Raw genomic sequence first — 22,281 nt, 5'->3', positions numbered from 1 at the left:
GTGCCAGGCATTCCAGCAACATCTACAGGGCCGTTGTGTCTCAGTGTTTACAGACAACACAACGGCCACGTACCACATAAACAAGCAGGGAGGGACACGATCCTCCCCCCTTTGTCGGGAGGCAATCCAACTATGGGACTTTTGCATAGCCCACTCGATAGACCTGGTAGCGTCCTTTCTCCCACGAGTTTGGAACACTCTGGCAGATCAACTCAGCAGATCCTTCCTGTGGTCGATTCGTCCGGACATTATACATTCTGTTTTCCAGAAGTGGGGATTTCCCCACATAGTCCTCTTCGCTTCCCACAAGAACAGGAAATGCCAGAGGTACTGCTCCTTCCAAGATCTCTCCCCGGGTTCGATCTCGGACGCCTTCCTGATTCCGTGGAAGAGCCAACTACTTTATGCCTTTCCACCATTCCCGTTGGTTCACAAGGTCCTACTAAAGCTCCGCAGGGACAGAGCTTGCCTGATCATGATTGCCCCTGCGTGGCCCAGGCAACACTGGTACACCATGTTGCTCGACCTGTCGATAGCCAACCCAATCACCCTGCCTCTTCGTCCAGACCTCATAACTCAGGACCATGGCAGACTTCACCATCCAGACCTGCAGTCCCTTCACCTCACGGCATGGCTGCTGCATGGTTAACCCAGTCAGAGTTACGTTGCTCTGCCCTAGTGCAACAAGTACTCCTGGCTAGCAGAAAACCTTCCACTCGGTCTACGTATCTGGCCAAGTGGAAGCGTTTCTCCTGCTGGTGCGAAACGCAAAATGTTACTCCCACCAAGGTCTCGATCCTCACCATCCTGGACTACCTCTGGTCTCTCAAACAGCAGGGCCTAGCAGTATCATCACTGAGGGTGCACTTGGCGGCCATTTCTACCTTCCACCCAGGAGACAGTGGCCGCTCCGTGTTTTCACACCCTATAGTTTCCAGGTTCCTCAAGGGCCTGGAGCGCCTATACCCCCAAGTACGCTGCCCTGCCCCTACCTGGGACCTCAACCTAGTCTTAACCAGACTTATGTCTCCACCATTCGAGCCGTTGGCTACTTGCTCGCTGCTATACCTGTCATGGAAGACAGTTTTCCTCGTAGCCATTACATCGGCCAGACGAGTCTCCGAGCTTCGGGCGCTCACGGTGGACCCACCGTATACTGTGTTTCACAAGGACAAGGTGCAGTTGCAACCGCACCCAGCGTTCCTCCCTAAAGTGGTATTGGCCTTCCATATCAATCAGGACATCTTCCTTCTGGTCTTCTTCCCGAAGCCACACTCATCTCGACGGGAACAACAATTGCACTCCCTAGATGTCCGTAGGGCGCTCGCATTTTATATCGAACAGACGAAGCCCTTTCCTAAATCGCCCCAACTCTTCGTTGCAGTGGCGGACCAAATGAAGGGCCTACCTGTCTCCTCCCAGAGGATCTCCTCTTGGGGGTGGCATGCATCTGCACTTGCTATGACTTGGCTCATGTTCCCTCGAGCCATCTCACTGCACATTCTACCAGGGCTCAGGCTTCATCGGCTGCCTTCCTGGCCCATGTTCCAATCCAGGAAATATGTCGCGCAGCTACCTAGTCCTCGGTCCACACCTTTGCTTCGCATTATGCTCTGGTTCAACAGTCTAGAGATGATGCAGCCTTTGGCTCAGCAGTCTTGCATTCTGCCACATCTCACTCCGACCCCACCGCCTAGGTAAGGCTTGGGAATCACCTAACTGGAATGGATATGAGCAATCACTCGAAGAAGAAAAGACAGTTACTCACCTTTGTAACTGTTGTTCTTCGAGATGTGTTGCTCATATCCATTCCAAACCCGCCCTCCTTCCCCACTGTCGGAGTAGCCGGCAAGAAGGAACTGAGGGGCGGTTGGGTTGGCAGGGGTATATATCCAGCACCATGGCGGTGCCACTCCAGGGGGCGCCCAGCCGATTCACCGAGTGTTGCTAGGGTAAAATCTTCCGACAAATGTGCACACGGCGCGCGCGCACCTAACTGGAATGGATATGAGCAACACATCTCGAAGAACAACAATTACAAAGGTGAGTAACCATCTTTTCCTGCAAGGTATCATTGGAATCTACAGTTTTATTTCTGATGATTTTCTTGCCATTTCATTCAAGTACACACCTTCATCTCTTTAAATCTTCTTTCACTTCCTCTTTGCTATCCCCCATGAGCACTACATCATCTGCAAAAAGCATGCACCAGGGTGCCACTCTCTGGATGTTTTCTGTAAGTGTATTGAACATGTGAACAAAAAGGAGCTTAGTGCTGACCCTTGCTGTGTTCCGACTCTTACTAGAAACTGTTCAGTTTCTCTGCATGGGCTTCTAACAGTGGTAACAACACCCTCAAATATGTCCTGGACAAGTCTGACATAGTCTTCAGCGATCACTTTCCTTCCCATATAAAACCAGATGACTGCTCTCAGAACGTGGTCATAAGCCTTCTCAACTTTGATGAATACTATGTGCAGGATTTTCTTCTTTTATTTATGTTTGTGTACAAGCTATTGCATCCATTATGGATTGCATCCTTTATTGACTTGTCTGTCACAAATACAAACTGATTGTCACTGACCTTTACTTCTCTTCTTAGTCTCTTACTCTTATCAATAACTTTTTCTCATATCTTCATCACGTGGCTCATGAGTTTAATGCCACGGGAGTTACTACAGTCTTTTTCTATGCCTCCTTTTCTCTTAAAGATTGGTACTAATGTATTCTTTTTCCAGGTATCAGGCATCTTCTCAGTCCTCATGATGATATTAAACAGTTGTGTCAATATAGTCATACCTACATGCCCCAGGCACTTTCATATTTCTACTGGTGTGCCATCAAGGCCAAGAGGTTTTTTATTTTTCACATTGCCCAATGCTTCTGCAACTTCTAGAACAGATGCCACCAGACTCTGGTTTGGTTTTATCCTACAGCATGGTTCTCTTGGATTCTCTTCATTCATAAATCTTTCAAAATAATTTCTCCATCTTTCCTTAATCTGGATCTCATTGATTAATGTATTTCCACTTTAATCTTTAGTGACTTTGGTGAGATCAATGTCATTAGTTCTCTTATCATGGGTCTTTGCCAGTCTGTCTATTTCTTTATTGTTCTTCATTTTAAGAGAGGCATAAAGCCTTCCATAGCTTTAGCCTTAGTGGCTTCCACCTCTAGCTTTTTGGCTCTTTTTTACAGTCTTGAAAATACTGCTGTTGGAGTGTTGAGTGCCGAAGTTTAAAACACCTTGTCTTTTCCTTCACAGCCTCTCGTACTTTCTCATTCCACCACCAGATCTCACTGGGGGAAAAGGCTCTGGTTTTTTTTGTTTTTATTTTTTACTAAGCAAGTTTGTTGCACATTCTTGAATGTTTCTTTCAGTATGATTCTGTCATTGATTTGTAACATTTCTTAATCCTTCTAAAGAGTTTTTCTGCAACAATTCTGTTGTAATCTCCTTGCTAACTTCATTGCGCTTTTACCACTAGGTTTTCTCTACTGCTTTGGACGGTTTTCTTCCTATGTAGAATATGTATCCACAGTCAAGAACCAGCATTCTATGTTGAGTTGCATAACTTTCCACTGGTATGACCCTTCAGTTTCTGATGTTCTTCAGCTCAGCTTGGTTTATCTGGAATTATTTGTCATCTTTCCCCATGTGACCATTAAGGTTGGCTCCAATTCTCTCTTGGTAGTCCATCAATCCGATGATGACAAATCTGTGCAGATCATCTATTGTTGGTCTCATGGTGTGCCCTCTGATGACTGTACAAGCCAATTCTAGAGGTGCACATTTTGCTGCAGATGGTGCATGGGAAGTTCGCGGTCAGTGGATTGTGCGCTGCTGATGCTCTGTGACGTTGTTCGCTTGCCTCTTGTAGACGCTGGCAGCAGTCTTCCTCAAAGGCAATGCAAGTATTTCTAACTGTTGCACGCCACCGTGTTCTGTCGCTGGCAGTGTCCTCAAGGTCCCTAGGTTTGATACTGCTGTACTGCAGATTGGCTTTGATGGTGTCCTTGTAACGTTTTCGTGGACAACCTATATGCCAGATGCCCTGGGAGAGCTCACCATACAGAAGCTGGCGGGGGATTCTGTTGGCATCCATGTGGCTGACATGACCAGTCCAACGTAGCTGTGACTTCATGATCATCATTTCGATGCTTGTCATGTGGGCTGTCTTGAGGACCTCGAGTTTGGGCACTTTGTCTTGCCAGCGGATCTTCATGGTGTTGTGGAGGCAGCGCACGTGGAATGCTTCAAGCTGCTTGATGTGACACCTATATAGTGTCCATGTTTCGCACCCGTACAAAAGAGATGAGAGAACAACAATTCTGTACACAAGCAGTTTTGTTGACATCCGGATGTAGTGGTGTGTAGTGAGGCAGCCTGGCTCCCAGCCGCCCTGGAGGACGAAGAGCCCAGCTGGAGGCCGGACTGGGCGGAGCTACAGAGCTCTGAGCCCGCCCCGCAAAGGGTCAAGCACCAACCCGGAAGTATAAAGGGAGTCAAGCGCCAACCTGGAAATATAAGGGCGGGCCCTCCAAGCTCAGTGAGGACCCAGCGTCTGGAGTGAGCGGACGGCCCTCCGGGAGCTCGGGACTGGGAGACTCCTGCAACCCAGGGTAGCCTCCCAGAGTGACCCGAACTTCCCCGTGCTCGCTACCCAGAGGAGCTGCCGGAGCTCCCCCGTGCTCGTTATCCAGAGGAGCTGCCGGAGCTTCCCCGTGCTCGCTACCCCAAGGAGCTGCCGGACCTACCCTCCAGCCCCGACTGGGACGAACCCATGCACCTGGACCCTGCGGAGGACCACCCCAGGATCCAGGTAAGCCCCGAGGGGGAGTCTGGAAGTAGCCCGGGGGCAGCCGACCCTAGTCTGGCTGTAGCAGAACCAGAGCCAATGTCAGTGTGTTGCGGCCAGGATCCCCACTAACACAGCAGCAGGTTGCCTGCCACTGTTAGGGCCCCAGGGTGGGACGCAGAGGAGTGGGCGGGCCTGCTTCCCCCCTGCCACCCCACTCACGGGTGGCAGTCTCCCCCTTGCCCCAACGCTCAGGCCCAGAAGCCTGGGCCTCTTACCTTCTGTAAACTGAACTGCTTGCTCAGCCCCTGCCTGAGGGTCTGAGCCCGGCACCCGTTTGTTGCCCCACCCTGATCCAGGGCCTGGGCTCTATAGACTAAACTGCTTGCTCAGCCCCTGCCTGAGGGTCTGAGCCTGGCACCCGTTTGTTGCCCCACCCTGATCCAGGGTCTGGGCTCTATAAACGGAACTGCTTGCTCAGCCCCTGCCTGAGGGTCTGGGCCCGGAACTGTTGTTGTCACCCCAGGTAATGAGGCGGCCTGGCTCCCAGCCGCCCCAGAGAGGGGTGAACCCCCTCTCCCAACAGCGGACTTCTACATGGTGGTTTAAAAACTTTGACACGCAGACAGCCAAGTGCCTCATTTGCTTTGGATATTCGTGTGTTGATCTCATTATCCAGTGATCCATCACTGGATATGACACTACCCAGGTATTTAAAGTTCTCCACTACTTTAAGATGAGTGCCATCAATGGAGATACTCGAGACAGAAGCATTTGATCCAGGTGCAGGTTGATGAAGAACTTCTGTCTTTCCGAGGCTGATAGTTAGTCCAAAGAGTTGTGAGGCCTCAGCAAACTTGTTGACAATGTGCTGAAGATCATTTTCAGTGTGAGCCATGAGAGCACAGTCGTCGGCAAAGAGTGCCTCAAGAAGGAGTTTCTGCACTGTCTTAGTCTTTGCATTCAGGCGACGGAGGTCAAAAAGTGAACTATCGTGCTGGTATTTCAAGTATATACCTTGGTCCAGATGTTTCATTGCATGGTTAAGGACGCATGGAAAGAACAGGTTAAATAGGACAGGAGCGAGAACACATCCTTGTTTCACGACATTGGTGATGTTGAAGGGGGCTGATGTGGCTCCATCAGACAACACTTCACCTGTCATGCTGTCATGAAAAAGGCTTATAATCTGGACAAATTTTCTTGGGCAGCCAAGTCGTGTTAGAATGGTCCAAAGGGCTTCCCTGTTGATGGTATCAAACGCCTTTGTCAGATCTATGAAGACAGCATACAGGTGCATATTCTGTTCAATGCACTTCTCTTGTATTTGTCTGACAGCAAACACCATGTCGACTGTGCTCCGGCCAGGTTGGAAACCACATTGACTTTCAGGTAGATTTGCCTCGGAAATACTGACTATTAGGCGGTTCAAGATGATGTGGGTGATGATCTTCCCACCAACGGAGAGGAGGGATATGCCTCTATAGTTTCCACATTCTGCTTTGCTGCCTTTGTTCTTGAAAAGAGAGACAACAGTAGCGTCATGGAGGTCCTGTGGTATGTTTTCATCCTCCCAGATGCTGATGATCACGCTGTGGAACGCTGCTAATGCTGCTGGACCTACTGCTTTGTATATCTCTGCTGGTATCCCGTCTTTTCCAGGAGCTTTTCCTGAACTCGTCTGGCTAACAGCTTTCTTAATCTCATCTATAGTGGGCGGAAAGTCAAGATCTGTCAGAGCAGGTTGTTGTGGAATTTCATTGAGGATGTTATTATTCATGGTTGGTCTATTGAGAAGGTTGCTAAAGTGTTCTCGCCATCTTTCGTTGATGCCTTCTTTATCTTTAATCAGCGTTGTGTTGTCTGATGAGAGCAGTGGGGTGGTCCTTGGTTTAGAAGGTCCATAGACAGTCTGAATAGCACTGAAGAACAGCTTTGAGCTGTGGGTCTCAGCTTAGTGCTCGATTTCTTTGGCTTTGCTCTCCACCAGTTGTCTTGTATCGGACGGAGGTCTTGCTGTGTTTTGCTCTGAAGGTACTTGAAATGGTCCCATTTAGAGACTGAGGAGGGATCATTCTGCCATTCGATAAAGGCTTTTCTCTTTACTTCCAGTGCTGAGCGTATTTCTTCTTGGTTCTCATCAAAACCAATCCTGATGTGTTCTTTTCTTTGGTCCAAGAGATGTTATTGCTGTGTCAGTCACCATCTGCTTGAACTGGTCCCACTTTTCGGTTACAGTACCGATCAGTTGTCCGCGGGATGTCAGTTTGTCATCAAGACTCCTCTGGAAATTGTTGAAACATTGAGCATCCTTCAGTTTGGCTATGTTGAAAGCAGGTTGCACATGCTTAGGGCATTTGTGCTGAGAGGGAGCGATGTGAAGTTGAAGTGACATCCTGACTAATCTGGGATCTGTCCAGCACGCTGTGCCTCGCATTACTCTGGTGATCATTACGTCTCGGATGTCTCGCCTTCTGACAATGGCATAATCTATCAGATGCCACTGTTTGGACCTAGGGTGCATCCATGTCGTTTTGTATTTGTCTGCTTGTCAGAACAGAGTGTTGGTAATGGTCAGGTCATTTTCAGAACAAAGGCTCAAAAGGAGTAGTCCATTGCTGTTCATTTTACCTACACCATGTGGCCCGGTTACTCCTTTCCGGTTCTTGCTGTCAGCCCCGACTCGGGCATTGAAATCTCCAAGTAGGAGTAGTTTGTCTGTTGTGTGGCCTTGATCAGTCTGTTGAGATCTTCATAGTATTGTTCCTTTGAGTTGTCAGAGCATGTTAGAGAGGGTGCATATGCATTGATGATGGTGGCGTGACATTTGGCATTTAGTGGGAAACGTAGTTTCAGCAATCTTTCACTGATACCCACTGGAAGGTCTGGGAGTTGATGCATCAATGAGGTTTTTATTGCCAGACCAACTCCATGTATTCTGTCCTCTGTCTCAGTCTTACCCTTCCAGAAGAAGGTGTAACCACTTCCTGGTTCGCTCAAGGAACCTTCCCCAGGCATTCTTGTTTCACTTAATGCCGCTATATCGATGTTGTAGCAGGCTAGTTCTCGAGCAATGAGAGCTGTCCTTCTCTCAGGTCTTGCAACAGCTTCTCGATCCATGAGGGTACGAACATTCCAGACACCAGTGGTAAGTTTCCACAAATTTTTCTTTTGGTTTTGGCCACAGGTTCGGTTAAACTGCCAGCCACAGCTTGCTGGCCAGGTGTTGTAGGGCAGGCAATTTTTAGGCCACCTTTTCTAGGCCCCTCCCTTACTAGGGTGAGCAGTGCTATCCTGAAGAGGGCTGCTCAGACACCTGGGATGTTGCCGGGCAACTCTGCTGTCCCAGGTACAGAGCTGGACGACCACGTATCCACAGGCCGCCTGCGTGCAGGATTGGGAATACGACTCCCAGTGGTAACCTCCACCTGTCACTTTGCCCCTCCCACATCACCGCAGGACTTGGGTGGTATGATGATGATGTTTGATGATTTGCACAGGACCTGTGCGTGAAAGCTTTTTAAGTGATAGAGCCGTTGCACGGGAGCAATCCCACTCTCTCGACCTTAGAAGCCAGACACCAATGGTACGAAAAATCGTCACAACTGATAACTTCTTTGGTTACAGTGGATGGCCTTGACGTCTTTCATGCCTTGTCAAGCCCTTCACTGTCCACAAAGCGTTGCAGAACCACCTTCTTGGCCATTGGATCTTAGTGATCTCTTTCACCCAGTCCGCCGGAGCTGACATTGCATGCAGGGTAGGCATATCCCTAATTCACTGAGGTTTTGAGTCCCATCAGTTACACTCACCTGGTTTAGCTGGCCTGTTAGCCGTTGCCCGGGGTGTGGCCACTGCACGTGCTGCAGCTCCTTGGAGCCACAAGTGAGAGCTGAGTGACAGGTGGGGACCAAAGTGGACGGACCACCCCCGAAGAGGTACGACAAGTCCTCCCATCAGAGGTACTACCCCTCCCTGGGCACCCCATACACCCAATTATGGCTCCAATTATGATTCTTTCTTTCTCACATTCTGTACAATGGTGTCCATTTCTCCCCAGAAATCCTCTTTTTCTTGTTCATTACATCCCACTTGGGATTCTTATGCACATATAATATTTAGGGGGCCATTTTCACCAAAATTATCCTGTCACTTGTCTTATCCACAACCACTACACATTCCCACATCACTTTGTGTAAAACTAGACCAACTCAATTTCTCTTATTTAGAGTACCATAGTACAGTAGCTTATAGCCTGCTCTTTATCTCTTGCCTTTGCTACCTTCCATTTGGATTCTTGAATGCAGGCAATCTTCATTTTCCTTTTCATCAACATCTAAGCCAGTTCTGCACTTTCTCCAGTTCATGTCCCTATATTCCTACTTTCTGAACTTTTTTCTTTGACCGCATCTGTCCAGAAAGATGCAGTCACACTCAGATGAGGATGCTATACTTTGTTTCTGAAGAATGCCCTAGTTTTCATAGAGGGTGCATCAAGAACTCATTTTACGGGTTTCTTTGGCAAAGTTTTATGGCTGGCTTCCAACACTCCTCCTCTTTCAACCAGGCTCAGGACTAGCTGTAGTGGAGTTTCGGCCTTGATTGCATCTGATCTAACTATGTAATATTTAATGCTGTCTGAAATAGCCCACTTGTCCCCCACCTATCTAGCCTTGCCTGCAGGAAAATCTACAGGAATGAGAAAAGGAGAACGAAATTTCAAGATTCTCCTTGTGGAGATTTTTCTTAAATTTTTCCATCAGAAATGTAGAACAGGGTCTGTCATTCCCCATGGAAACAGCTTGCAGGAACCACCTTCAAACCCTGTAATTCCCATAGGAGAACAACAAGAGGCCAGTTCCATCTGTGTGGAGGCCCTGTCCCTTCATGCCAGCCTTGTGTTCTTAGCAGCTCCTTCCCACTCCCTGGCAAGGTGCTTCCCTTGAAACCTCACTGACAGTGTTTCCCTAACCAGTGGTTGCCTCGGGGATTCCCATGAAAAGGGTGTCCCCATTGCAAGACCAAGGAAAGGGAGGTGTGGAAAAGTCTATTTGTCCAGGTACTTATCTGGCACCTTTATAGCATCAGTGTCCACAACTTGAGGCTGAATGAGGTTTTCTGGAGAATGTGTGGGACTATGGAATTATGCTTTTGTTATGCTGGGTGTTGGGTAAAGTGTCTGTGAAGCTGGTGGACATAAGAGCCATCCTTCATTCAGGGTAAATGTAAACAATTAATGTGTGTCAGCTTTTAGCCGGAAACAAGAGAGTGACTCTCAAACTGGTTTGTAGGTCCCGGACTGACGGTAGTCCATTAGGATGTGTTTAATAACCAACTATACAGGATTGGGTGGTTGGTAGAACAGGTGTTACCCTGAGTGGCTATTTTCTGAAGTGGACTGCAGAATGAAAATGTTGGAGAGCCATACAGTACGATGTTGTTCTTATGCATGCTAATCTCGATTTTTGTATGATATCATTACCATAGACTCTGCCTCCTGTTTTTTTATGTATTTATTCTTGCAACACTCCTTATGAGATAGAGAATTACTGTTATTTCCATGTATCAGGGGGGTAGCCATGTTAGTCTGGATCTGTAAAAGCAGCAAAGATCCTGTGGCACCTTATAAACTAACAGACATATTGGAGCATGGGCTTTTGTGGGTGAATACCCACTTCGTCGCATGCATCCGACGAAGTGGGTATTCACCCACGAAAGCTCATGCTCCAATACGTCTGTTAGTCTATAAGGTGCCACAGGACTCTTTGCTGTTATTTCCATTTTACAGATGAAACACAGTCAAGGCACAGAGAGGCTAAATGACTTGCCCAGGATCACAAAGGAAATCTGTGGCAGAGCAGGAAATTGTACTTGGGTCTCTCAAGTCCCATGCAAGTGCCCTAACCACAAAACCATCCTTCCTTCCTTTCTGTAACACAAAGTCTGAAGGTTAACTGGCTTACAGTATTATCTAAAATAATTTGCTATTTCATTACTTAGTCATGATTTTTGCTTGAGGTTCATTCCCTTTCTGCTCTACATTATTTCAGGACTAATAAATCATCCAGTCGGAGCAGTGCTCCTAGTGATTATTCCAGCCTCAGTGACTCTCAGTTCCTCTTTGGTTCCCAGTTCTGTCCAGAGAACTCACAGTCAGCACCAGTGCCCCTGGAATGCAGTGCACAGTCAAGACAACAAAAAAGCTCCCAGCAGAACTCTCAAGATGTGAGTCTGACTCTTGGAATTTCTCAGCTAGCATTGTACTACCTTTGGGGAAGTATTAACAATTCAAAATTAATTCAAAAGACTGTAAGCTCTTTGGGGTAGGGCTCATATCATCCTAAATGTTTGTACAGTTTCTTGTTCAAGTGATTGCACATGTGCATTCCACTCTTGGTGTCAACATACACAGTCGCTGGAAATTTTCCTCTCAGTGGTACCTGTCAGGGCAGCTTGAAAACCCTTTGCTGCCATGCACCAGTGGCACCAGTATAAAGGGCTCAGCTGGCCCCGAGCCCCCTCAGTTCCTCCTTACCACCCATGACAGTCCCTGGGTGGTAAGGAGGAACTGAGAGGGAACTGCAACTGTTCATCTTCTTTTCAAGTGCTCTCAATAGACAGGGTACTCATGTGTTGTATTGTAAATAGTTTAGTAAGAATATAAGAATGGCCATACGGGTCAGACAGTATCCTGTCTTCCAACAGTGGCCCATCCCAGATGCTTCAAAGAGAATGAGCAGAACAGGGCAATTATCAATTGATCCATCTCCTGTTGTCCAGTCCAAGCATCTGGCAACTAGCAGATGCTGGAAGTGTGTTATTACAGGTATCAGTGTTTCTGTATAGTTAGTTAGGTGTTACCCCACCTGAGGGTTTCTGTCGATTCCTAGTGCTGAGGGATGTCTTGGTCACAGGGCTTCAAGCCCTGAATTTCCTGCAATAAGCCTGTGCCCGCGGGCGACCCCCACTCAAGTTGCTTAAAGTGCCTTGGGGAAGCTCATATAGGGAAGCATTGCCAAACTTGCAGGGACTTTAAGTCTCACACAAAGAGAGATCATGAAGCCAAGCTAAAGTTTCTACTCATGGAGCTGGCCTTGTGACCTCCATCTGAGCCAGGTTGGTGTGACTCAGCACCAAGTGCTGCAGGATCAGTAAGGAGTGCACCTCCTCGTGTGCCTGAATCTCAACACCGCTCACCATCCAGAGTGCCTGAGAAGAGGCCTAAGAAACCAACTGCCAAGAGGGTAAGATCCCCAGTATCTAAGTCTGCTAGGCATGGGGTTAAGGGCAGAGTGCAGTCTTAGTCAAAGCACTCCTTTGCTTTGGTACCACAGAAGCTGGCACCGTTGACAGCGGAACCTAGGCAGGTACATAAGAATATAAGAATGGCCAGACTGGGTCTGACCAAAGATCCATCTAGCCCAGTATCCTGTCTGCCAACAGTGGCCCATGCCAGGTGCCCCGGGGAAATGAACAGGTAATCATCAAGTGATCTATTCCCTGTCGCTCATTCCCAGCTTCTGGCAAACAGAGTTTAGGGCAGAGGTGGACAAACTGCGGCCCAGGGGCCACATCCAGCCCTCCAGATATTTTAATCCAGCCCTCAAGCTCCCACCAGGAAGCGGGGTCTGGGGCTTGCACCGCTCCGGCACTCTAGCCGGAGAGTGGAGTCAGGGTCTTGTCTCATTCCGCACGGCTCCTGGAAGCAGCAGCACTTCCCCACTCCGGCTCCTATGCACAGGGGCAGCCAGGGGGCTCCACATGCTGCCTTCACCCCAAGTGCCACCCCTGCAGCTCCCATTGGGTGGGAACTGCAGCCAATGGGAGGTGCAGGGGTGACGGCTGTGCACAGGGCAATGCACGGAGTCACCTGGCTGTGCCTCCGCATAGGAGCCATAGGGTGGTCATGCTGCCATTTCTTGGAGCTGCTTGAGGTAAGCACTGCCCGGAGCCTGCCCCCGACTCCCTCCTGTGCCCCAACTCCCTGCTCCAGCCCTGATCCCCCTCCTGCCCTCCAAACCCCTTGGTCCCAGCTCGGAGCATCCTTCTGCACCCCAACTCCTCATCCCCAGCCCCACTCCAGCGCCTGCACTCCCAGCCGAAGCCCTCATGCCCTCCTGCACCCCTACCCCCAATTTTGTGAGCATTCATGGCCTGCCATACAATTTCCATACCCAGATGTGGTCCTCCGGCCAAAAAGTTTGCCCACTCCTGGGCTAGGGGCACCATCCCTGCCCATCCTGACTAATAGCCATTGATGGACCAATCCTCCGTGAATGTATCCAGTTCTTTTTTTAACCCTGTTATAGTCTTGACATTCACAACATTTTCTGGCAAAGAGTTCCACAGGTTGACTGTGTGTTGTATGAAGAAATACTTCCTTTTGTTTGTTTTAAACCTGCTGCCTATTAATTTCATTGAGTGACCCCTACTTCTTGTGTTATGAAAAGGAGTAAATAATACTCCCTTATTTACTTTCTCCACACCAGTCATGATTTTATAATCTTCTTTTGTATCCCCCCTCAGTCATCTCTTTTCAAAGATGAAAAGTCCCAGTCTTATTAATCACTCCTCATACGGAAGCAGTTCCATACCCCTAATCTTTTTTGTTGCCCTTTTCTGAACTTTTTCCAATTCCAGTATATCTTTTTTGAGATGGGGCAACCACATCTGCACACAGTATTCAAGATATGAGCGTACCATGGATTTATATAGAGGCAATATGATATTTTCTGTCTTATTATCTATCCCTTTCTTAATGAGTCCCAACATTCTGTTCGCTTTTTTGATTGCTGCTGCACATTGAGTGGATGTTTTCAGAGAACTATCCACAATGACTCCAAGATCTCTCTCTTGAGTGGAACAACTAATTTAGACCCCATCATTTTATATGTATAGTTGGGATTATGTTTTCCAATGTGCATTACTTTGCATTTATCAACATTGTGATAGTGTTGTGATAGGATCAGTCTTGATGTCTGTCACGAGAGATTGAATAGATTGGAATCTTGACTCTGAAAGGAACACAGCCCCTATAAACTCATATGCCATTTTGTTGCCCAGTCACCCAGTTTTGAGAGATCTTTTTGTAGCTCTTCGCAATCTACTTTGGACCTAACTATCTTGAGAAGTTTTGTATCATCCTATAAACTCTATCTTCTGTACGGAGATACTGTGTTATCTGCAAATTTTGCCACCTCACTGTTTACCCATTTTTCCAGATCATTATTGACCAGGCTGGAGGCATTTGCAGCGCCTGAGATCTTCTAGTCCTGTGGGTGCCGGTATCACTGGCAGTTCAAGATTCGGCACTATAAGTGCTGCCAGATTTGGGGGAACTAGCTGTACCAGCCCATGTACCTCTGACAGCTTGCCCTTCAGTACCGTTAAAGGGGAAACCTGCCAAGCTCACCACTCTGCATGCTTCTCCACCTTGGCACTAGTCACTGGCACCATTTGGAAGAGCACCTTTGTGGTCAGCAGAAGGAGAGTAGTCTTCCTCCAAGTCAAAGATTGGGTCCTGTGTCTCCCATCATCAGAGCCACTCTCACTATCCCTCCTCAAGGCACTACTACCCTATCACAGACCCCTCCCCAGGAGTACCATCGAGTACTTGGCCAGGAGGTCACTAGGGGCCTATGCCTGTCCAATAGCCTTTTTGGAATCTGTGCGGCTTTCCCTCAGTTTCCATATCATATTCCAGGCATTCCTACTTGGTGGCCTCAGAGAGAAATATTGCACCTACCCACCAGGCAGCACCCATTCCCGACTCCAGTACCAGACATTAAAAGCTAAATCAGCAAGATCCTGCAGGTCAAGAAATGGAGGAAGAGCAACCCCAGCCAGTGCTGGCCTCCTCTTCCTCGTCCCCTGGTGAGGCAGTCTCAGCAGAGGGCATTTTGTCTCCCTCGGATAACTATAAGGCACACTAAGAATTGTTAAAGAGGGTTGCCTTAAGCCTGGACATACAGGTAGAGGAAGTAAAACAATCCTCACGCTGCCTGATTGACATTTTGGCCACAGCAGGTCCTTCTAGATTGACTACACCTGTCAATGAGGCCATTATGGACCCCATTAAGGCACTGTGGCAGACCCCTGCATCACTTGCTTCCACTTCTAAAAGGCTGAGTGCAAATTTTGTGTGCCCTCCCAGAGTTATGAATTCCTTTCTCCCATCCTCACCATCCCCCAGTGTCTGGTAGTATCTGCCGCCAATTAGAGCGAGATAGTCAGAGTGCAACCACAAAATCAAAATACACAACAACAACAAAAAACTCCGAACCTCTTTGGTAGAAAAGTTTATTCCACTGGGGGCGAGGGTGTGGTTTGCAACTCCAGATTGCCAACCAGCATGAACTTTTGGGCAGGTGTGACTTTAAGGTATGGAATTCCATGCTAAAATTTAAAGACCTGCTGCCAGAAGATGCTAGACAGGAGTTCTCCTCAGTTGTGGATGAGGGGAAATCAGTGGCGAGGGCATTGCTGCAAACTGCTCTAGATGCAGCTGACTCACCTGCCAGGTCCATGGTTTCGGCAGTGGCCATGTGTAGGAGCTCCTCGTTGCAGTCCTCTGGGCCCCCACAGGAGGTCCAACAAACTGTGCAGGACCTGCTGTATGAGGGATCCACGCTCTTTTTGGAGCAGACGGATGCTAAACTCCACGGGTTATAGGACTCAAGGGCAACCCTAAGGTTCCTTGGGTTGTACACCCCAGCCCCTTCCAGGAAGCAACCCTTCTAGTATTCCTGCCCAGCTATCTTACAGGACCTGCAGAGAAAGCAGAGTACGGGTTAAAAGCATAGAGCACTTCCTCCTTCTGCCCCTACATCAAAGCCTGCCCCGCCCCTGACATCCAGGGGGTGCTAAGCAGGCATCCTGATGGGATGACCAAGGATCCTGTACTAGTTTCCAGGATGCCAGACCCCATTTGTCCTCTGTTTGCAAACTACTGTACCCATTTCCTCAGTGCTTGGTCCCTACCGCCAGGGACCGTTGAGTGGAAGTAGGATACATGCTCCAGTTTATTTCTGCCCCTCCTTCACATCATCTCTCCCTGTCCCTCTTCATGAGGAGCTTCTGGTTCAGGATGTCCAATCTCTTCTTCTCATGGGAGCCCTAGAGGAGGTTCTACAGTGTTTAAGAGGGAAGGGCTTCTCCTGTTATTTCCTAATCCCCAAAACAAAGGGCAGTCTCAGACTTGTTTTTGACTTGTGTTAGCTCAACAATTATCTCAAAAAGATAGTTTTGCATGGTCATCCTGGCGTCCATCAATCCCTCACTGGATTCTGGAGACTGGTACACTGCCCTTGATTTAAGAGATGCCTATTTACATGTGTCAATATACTACGGGCACAGAAAGTTTCTAAGGTTCATATGAAGCACTCACATTACCAGTTCGGCCAGTCTGCAGTTCCCCAGGGGTTCACAAAATGTGTGGCTATGGTAGCAGCGTTCCTGATAAGGTCAACCCTTACCTGCACAACTGGCTAGTCAAGGGCTAGTCCAAAGCTCAGGTTATATCCAGCATTCGACTCATCCAGTCAACCTTCAAAGACCTAGGCTTGCTGATCAGCACAGATAAGTCTACATTTTACCCTGTACAGAGGATAGAGTTTATAGGGACTGTGTTCCTTCCAGAGTCAAGATTCCAATCTATTCAATCTCTCGTGATAGGATGAATCTTGATGTCTATCACAACAGCTCAAAGCTGTCTGAAGCTCCTGGGGCACATGGCCTTGTTTATGTTTATGTAGTGCAAAACACAAGGCTGCACCTCAGGCCCCTCCAGACATGGCTGGCCTCAGTTTACTTGCCACATCATCATCATCTTGACACTGGTCATGGTAGCTTTTTGCAGGTTCTAATTTCATTGAGTTGGTGATTGATCCCTCACTGTTCTGTGCGGGCATTTCCTTCCTTCACCCTCAGCCTTCAATGACACTGGTCTCAGATACATCATTTCTAGGGTTGGGAGCTCACTGGGGGCCCATCCGAACTCAGGGCCTGTGGTCCTTGAGGGATCTCACTCTTCATTTCAACATCTGAGAGCTCAGAGCGATTCATCTGGCCTATCAGGCTTTCCTACCTTATATCAGAGGGAGAAACCTGCTTGTTCTTACAGACAACTCTGCAGCAATATTTTACTTCAGCAGGCAGGAAGGAGCTCATTCATCCCGCTATTGTCAGGAAACAATTCACCTGTGGGAATTTTGCATAGCCCATTTGATCAACCTTGAGGCCTCTTACCTTCCAAGGGTACAGAACAAGTTAGCAGCTCATTTTCAAGTCACCACGAGTGGTCTCTCTGCCCAGATGTAGCCAGATGTATTTTCCAGCAGCGGGGGACTCCCCAAATAGACCTATTTCCAAACAAGTCCAACAGAAAATGCCATCAGCCATGCAAGGCCACAGTCCAGGCTCTATCACAGACACCTTCCTGCTACCCTACCCCAATCCCACTCCTAACAGAGTGCTACAAAAGATCAAGTGGGATAATGCTCATGTTATATTATTAGCATAAATGTGGCCCTGCAAGCCCTGGTTCTCCGCTTTTCTGGATCTCTCAGTGGCAAGTCCAGTTTCACTCCTTTTGCACCTAGATTTGATTTCCAAAAAACATGGTCTGCTTTTCCACCTGAACCTGCAATTCCTTCATTTAATAGCCTGCAAACTCCATGGCTAAATCCCAGGGAGAAGGCTTGCTGAGCAAGTTTGCCAGGTCTTACTAAGTAGCAGAAAGCCCTCCACCAGGGCTGCCTACCTGTCAAAATGGAGGTGGTTCTCTATCTGGCTGTTGAACTGGAGTCTCGCTGACGCAGTTGTCCCTCCAATGAATATTACATTATCTGTTGCACCTGAAACAACAAGGGTTAGCAGTTTCCTCCAGCAAGGTTCACCTGGCAGCAATATCAGCTTTCCACCCTTGTGTGGATAACTGTTTTGTTTTTTTCTAATGAGATGTGTGACACTCTGTACTTCAAAGTAGTAACCTGGAGCCCTCATGTTCACCACTATCAAAAGATTATATGTTTTGTACAACATATACCTTGTGAGGTATCATTTTAAAAGTCTTGATCTGCTTCATATTAATATCCTGTTGGATTGCATGAACTACCATTGTTTGTGAAGTTATGAAGTATTGCTATACATGTTACTGAAATGTGTTGTGAGGTTGGGAACGCCCACAGCCAGTTTTCAGTTGCAACAAGGAGTAGCCATCACCAGCTATATGTAGATTGATGGCCCATCAAAAAAAAATCCACTATCCCCAAGGCTTCTTAGAAAAGGCGTGTACACCATGGAAGTGGACTAACCCATGTCACAGCAAGGATCTTTCTAGCAGCCAGAAGAAAGTATAAAAGAGGGGTAGTGATATCATCACGTCCTCTTCCCTCCCCCCCCCCCGCCATCTCAACACCTGGAAGAATGTCTGGAAGAAAGACTTTGAACTGGGGAAGACTGGTCCCAGAATGGAAGGTGGTACAATCTGTGTATAGAGCAGGGGTCGGCAACCTTTCAGAAGTGGTGTGCCGAGTCTTCATTTATTCACTCTAATTTAAGGTTTCGCGTGCCAGTAATACATTTTAATGTTTTTTAGAAGGTCTCTCTCTACAAGTCTGTATATTATATAACTAAAACTATTGTTGTATTGTAAAATAAACAAGGTTTTCAAAATGTTTAAGAAGCTTCATTTAAAATTAAATTAAAATGTTGATCTTACGCCGCCGGCCCACTCAGCCTGCTGCTGGTCTGGGGTTCTGTTCACCTAGGCCGACAGTGGGCTGAGTGGGGCCTGCGGCCGGGACCCCAGCTGGGAAGGGTCTGGCAGCGGGGCCAGCAGCCGGGACCCCAGACCAGCAGTGGGCTGAGCTGCTCAGCCCACTGCCGTTCAGGCGTTCAATCCGCTGGTTCCTGCCAGGCGGGATCCCGGCGGCCGGACCCGCTCAGTACGCTGCCAGTCTGGGGTCCCGGCCCTGCCCACATACAGTGGGTACTTACCTTTTTCCTGGTTCTGGCCCATTCTCTTCCTCTCTCTGCACTGAGCTGAGGGTACGAGTGGACCGAGCACAGGGCTGGGGGTGAAGGGTCTGGCCAGGAGCTAAAATGAGGGAGGTGGCTCAGGGTTGGGGCAGGAGGTTTGGGTGTGGGGGCACTTACCTGGGCAGCTCCCATTTGGTGTGAGGGGTGCAGGTGGGAATGTGAGTAAGGGTGCAGGAGCTCCCGTTTGGTGCTCAGGGTGGGGGTGGGGATGTGTGGGGTGCATGGGATGTGGGGGGGCTGGGGATATGGGGGTGCAGGAGTCAGGGTAGGGGGGCTGGGTATGTGTGGGGGTGCCAGAGTCAGGGCTGGGGTCATGGATGGGGGGTGAAGGAGTCAATAGAGGGCTGGTTGGTACAGGGCTCAGGGCAGAGGATTGAGTGTGTGTGGGGTGGGTGGTCAGGGCTCAGGGCAGAAGGCTGAGTGACTGCCCCCCCAGAACCCCCAACCCCCCCCACTCCTTGTCCCGACTACACCCTCCTGGGACCCCACCCCCTATCTAAGCCTCCCTGCCCCTTGTCCCCTGATTAATCCCCTAGGACCCTACTCCCTACCTGTCCCCTGATTAATCCCCTAGGACCCTACTCCCTACCTGTCCCCTGACTGCCCCAACCCTTACCCACACCCAGACAGAACCCCCTGGACTCTCATGTCCCATCCAACCACTCCCCGTCCCCTGACAGGACCCCACCCAGAACTCTGGACCCATACAACCCCACCCCGCTCCCTGCTTGCCCAGCCCCTCTCCACACCCCTGCCTCCTGACAGCCTCCCCAGAACTCCAGACTCACCCAGCCTCCCCAGCTCCTTGTGTCCTGACCACACCCTCCAGAGACCTCCCCCCACCCTAACTGCCCCCCCGACCCTCCTTGCTCCCTGTCCCCTGACTGCGCTGACCCCTATCCACCCCCTAACAGACCCCGGGACTCCCATGCCCCATCCAACCCCCCTGCTCCCTGACTGCCCCCTCCAGAGACTCCCGCCCCTAACCACCCCCTCGGGACCCCACCCACCCACCCATCCAACCCACCTTGCTGCCTGTCCCTTGACTGCCCCCACCCCTTACCCAACCCCCGGCCCCAGACCCCTTACCATGAGAGTCCCCGCTCATCCGGAGCCCTGCCTCCAAGTGCGCACAGCCTTTTAAGTCTGCTTCCAACCTGAGCATGCTCAGCACAGGCGGTGGGGCGAGGCCTCCTGAGGCCAGAGTTGATCCTTAACCCCCTCTTGTCCAGTTAGGGGCAGCTCCAGGCACTAGCGCAGCAAGCGCGTGCCTGGGGCGGCAAGCCGCGGTGGGCAGCCTGGCGCTCACTGTGAGGGCAGCAGTTAGGCAGCCTTCAGCGGCACACCTGTGGAAGGTCCGCCGGTCCTGTGGCTTCGGCAGCAGATACGCAGAAGGCATGGGACCGGCAGATCACTCTCAGAAATGCCGCCGAATCTACGTGACTGCTGTGCTTGGGGTGGCAAAAACCATAGAGCCGCTCTTGTGTCCAGTGCGGGGTTTATACACACTGTCACAAAAGCATATGACTGATCAGCTAAGAACATGTAATTTATGTTAGATTCTCTGTTAATGGGGTAGGTATTTTATTTGATCTTTTCGTTTCAATTACTAAAATAATGTAAAATTATTCCAAGCATGAATGCATTTAGACCAGACATTTAAGCTAAAATATCAGTTATTCCTTCTGTGGACAATGATGTGTTTCTGTTCATTAGGCTTCATGGAAGAGAGATGGATTCATGACAAATTAAATGTCCAGTGTTGTTCTGATTTACTTCCACAGACTGAACATTTATTTACTCCATTGCTGTTCATTATATTATAGCAGACATGTCATTGATTTTCAGAGAGAGCGACCCTGTATGTTCTAGGTATTTCTCACATGCTTTTATAACAGAGTATCATGTGCAATCATATTATTCATACTCAAATACACTTATACTGTTCGTACATACTTGAGGATCAAAATAAAGACACTTGTCATTAGAGATAAGTGAAGAGTCATTGTGCCAGTTTATGGTCTAAGGCAATAATTCAGTTCTAGCTTCTTTCTGGCCCCTCTGCAGTTTGCTAAAGTCTCCCTCCATTGACTGCAGCAGCTTTTCATCCAACATGGAAAAGGAAATTCTCTCTTCAAGATGAAAGAGGGCAAGTTGGTGTGAATTGCATTCAGATTAAATTAAAATTTAAGAGAAAGCTGATTCCATTTTGCTCAGCATAGTGTTTGGAAAGTTTGTAGGATGAGAAGGAGGTTTTTGCTGCTTAAATATTAAACATTAAAAATCTTGCCCTCAAACCCATATTGAAGCATATTAAAAACTGGCTTCCGGTGTATAATGCTAGAATATTGTGGTGATGTTTACATGCCAGCAAAATGTTGTCATTTAGTAGGAAGATCAGCATCAGCTATTTAAGTTAAATAATTTACAGCATATCTCACTGTGGGAACTTGAATTCTTTCACTGCTTTTCCTCCCCTGAACTTGCTGTGCTTTCATCATTTCAAGCCTGTACTGTCCAGCAGTGCAGCATATGTTCTTTCCTTGGACATATCTGGTGTGTTTGGCAACAGCAATCAGTACAGCGCACTGCACAGAGCAAAATAAGGGAAGCTTTCTTTTTATAAAGTACAATCTAAGTAAAGTTTCACCTGCTTTCGTCTGATGGGAATACAGCTAGCCTTCATTCCCTTCTGCAGGAAGTTGATGTAGCTACTGCATGTGAACCAAGAATCTCATTAGATTCTTAAATCTGTCTGTCCAATCCAGCTTGCCACACCCAGTCACTGTGGTGCCCCATGGTCTGCAGAGAACTTGGTGCATGTATGTTTTTTCTAATGAATGTTATGAATATTTTTGTTCCTTAAATATAGTCATTTTTTCCTTTTTCACACAACAGAGTGAGCCCAGTATTTTTACGAAGTACCAGACAAAACCTCAGTTGTTTGGTGGCGATGAAAAGGAAAAGAATTCATTTAATTTTGGTGTTGGAAAGCTCAAGAATGTCTTGGAGCAGTTTGACGTGAATAAGAAAAAAGTAAAGGACAAACATGACAGGTATGCAAGAATCCATTACAAACTGTGATTATGAAGGCAGCTGGCATTCTCATAGCAAAAACAACCAGTAATATGACCAAGCTGTACATTCCTGCAGGAAAGGTGTCATTTATGTTTGTAGATGTTCTCTGATTGGAAGATGTCACAGGCTGGAGAGTGTTATACTTACAATGTAGATTTATATAACGCTTCTGTCAATAAACCAAAAGGAAGTGTAAAGATTTTACCTGAATTTACCTTCATCTTTCAGCAGATTTTGTTCCATGCAGATTCCCCATGAAAACCCATATTTCTCTACATTCAAAGGGTTTGTTCTGAGTGATCAAATGGCTCAGTGCATCAGCATTTACATATAGAATAAAGAAGGCGATTGCTAGGGACATTTG

General features: G+C 48.2%; 1 protein-coding gene across 2 annotated transcripts in view; it reads left to right on the top strand.

Moving 5' to 3' along the window:
• Positions 1–22,281, top strand: part of IHO1 (interactor of HORMAD1 1) — a 46,822-nt gene that overhangs the window by 9,689 nt on the left and 14,852 nt on the right. For both annotated transcript variants that reach the window (XM_050957394.1, XM_050957393.1), the window contains exons 2-3: positions 10,850–11,024; positions 21,738–21,895. In XM_050957394.1, the coding sequence (XP_050813351.1) occupies positions 10,850–11,024; positions 21,738–21,895 (333 nt within the window). The remainder of the gene's footprint in view (positions 1–10,849; positions 11,025–21,737; positions 21,896–22,281) is intronic.

This window comes from Gopherus flavomarginatus, chromosome 6, assembly GCF_025201925.1.
Source record: "Gopherus flavomarginatus isolate rGopFla2 chromosome 6, rGopFla2.mat.asm, whole genome shotgun sequence".
Classification (NCBI taxonomy): domain Eukaryota; kingdom Metazoa; phylum Chordata; order Testudines; family Testudinidae; genus Gopherus; species Gopherus flavomarginatus.
The sequence above is the reverse complement of the archived record's forward strand: the minus strand, read 5'-3'. Positions and strand labels throughout refer to the sequence as shown.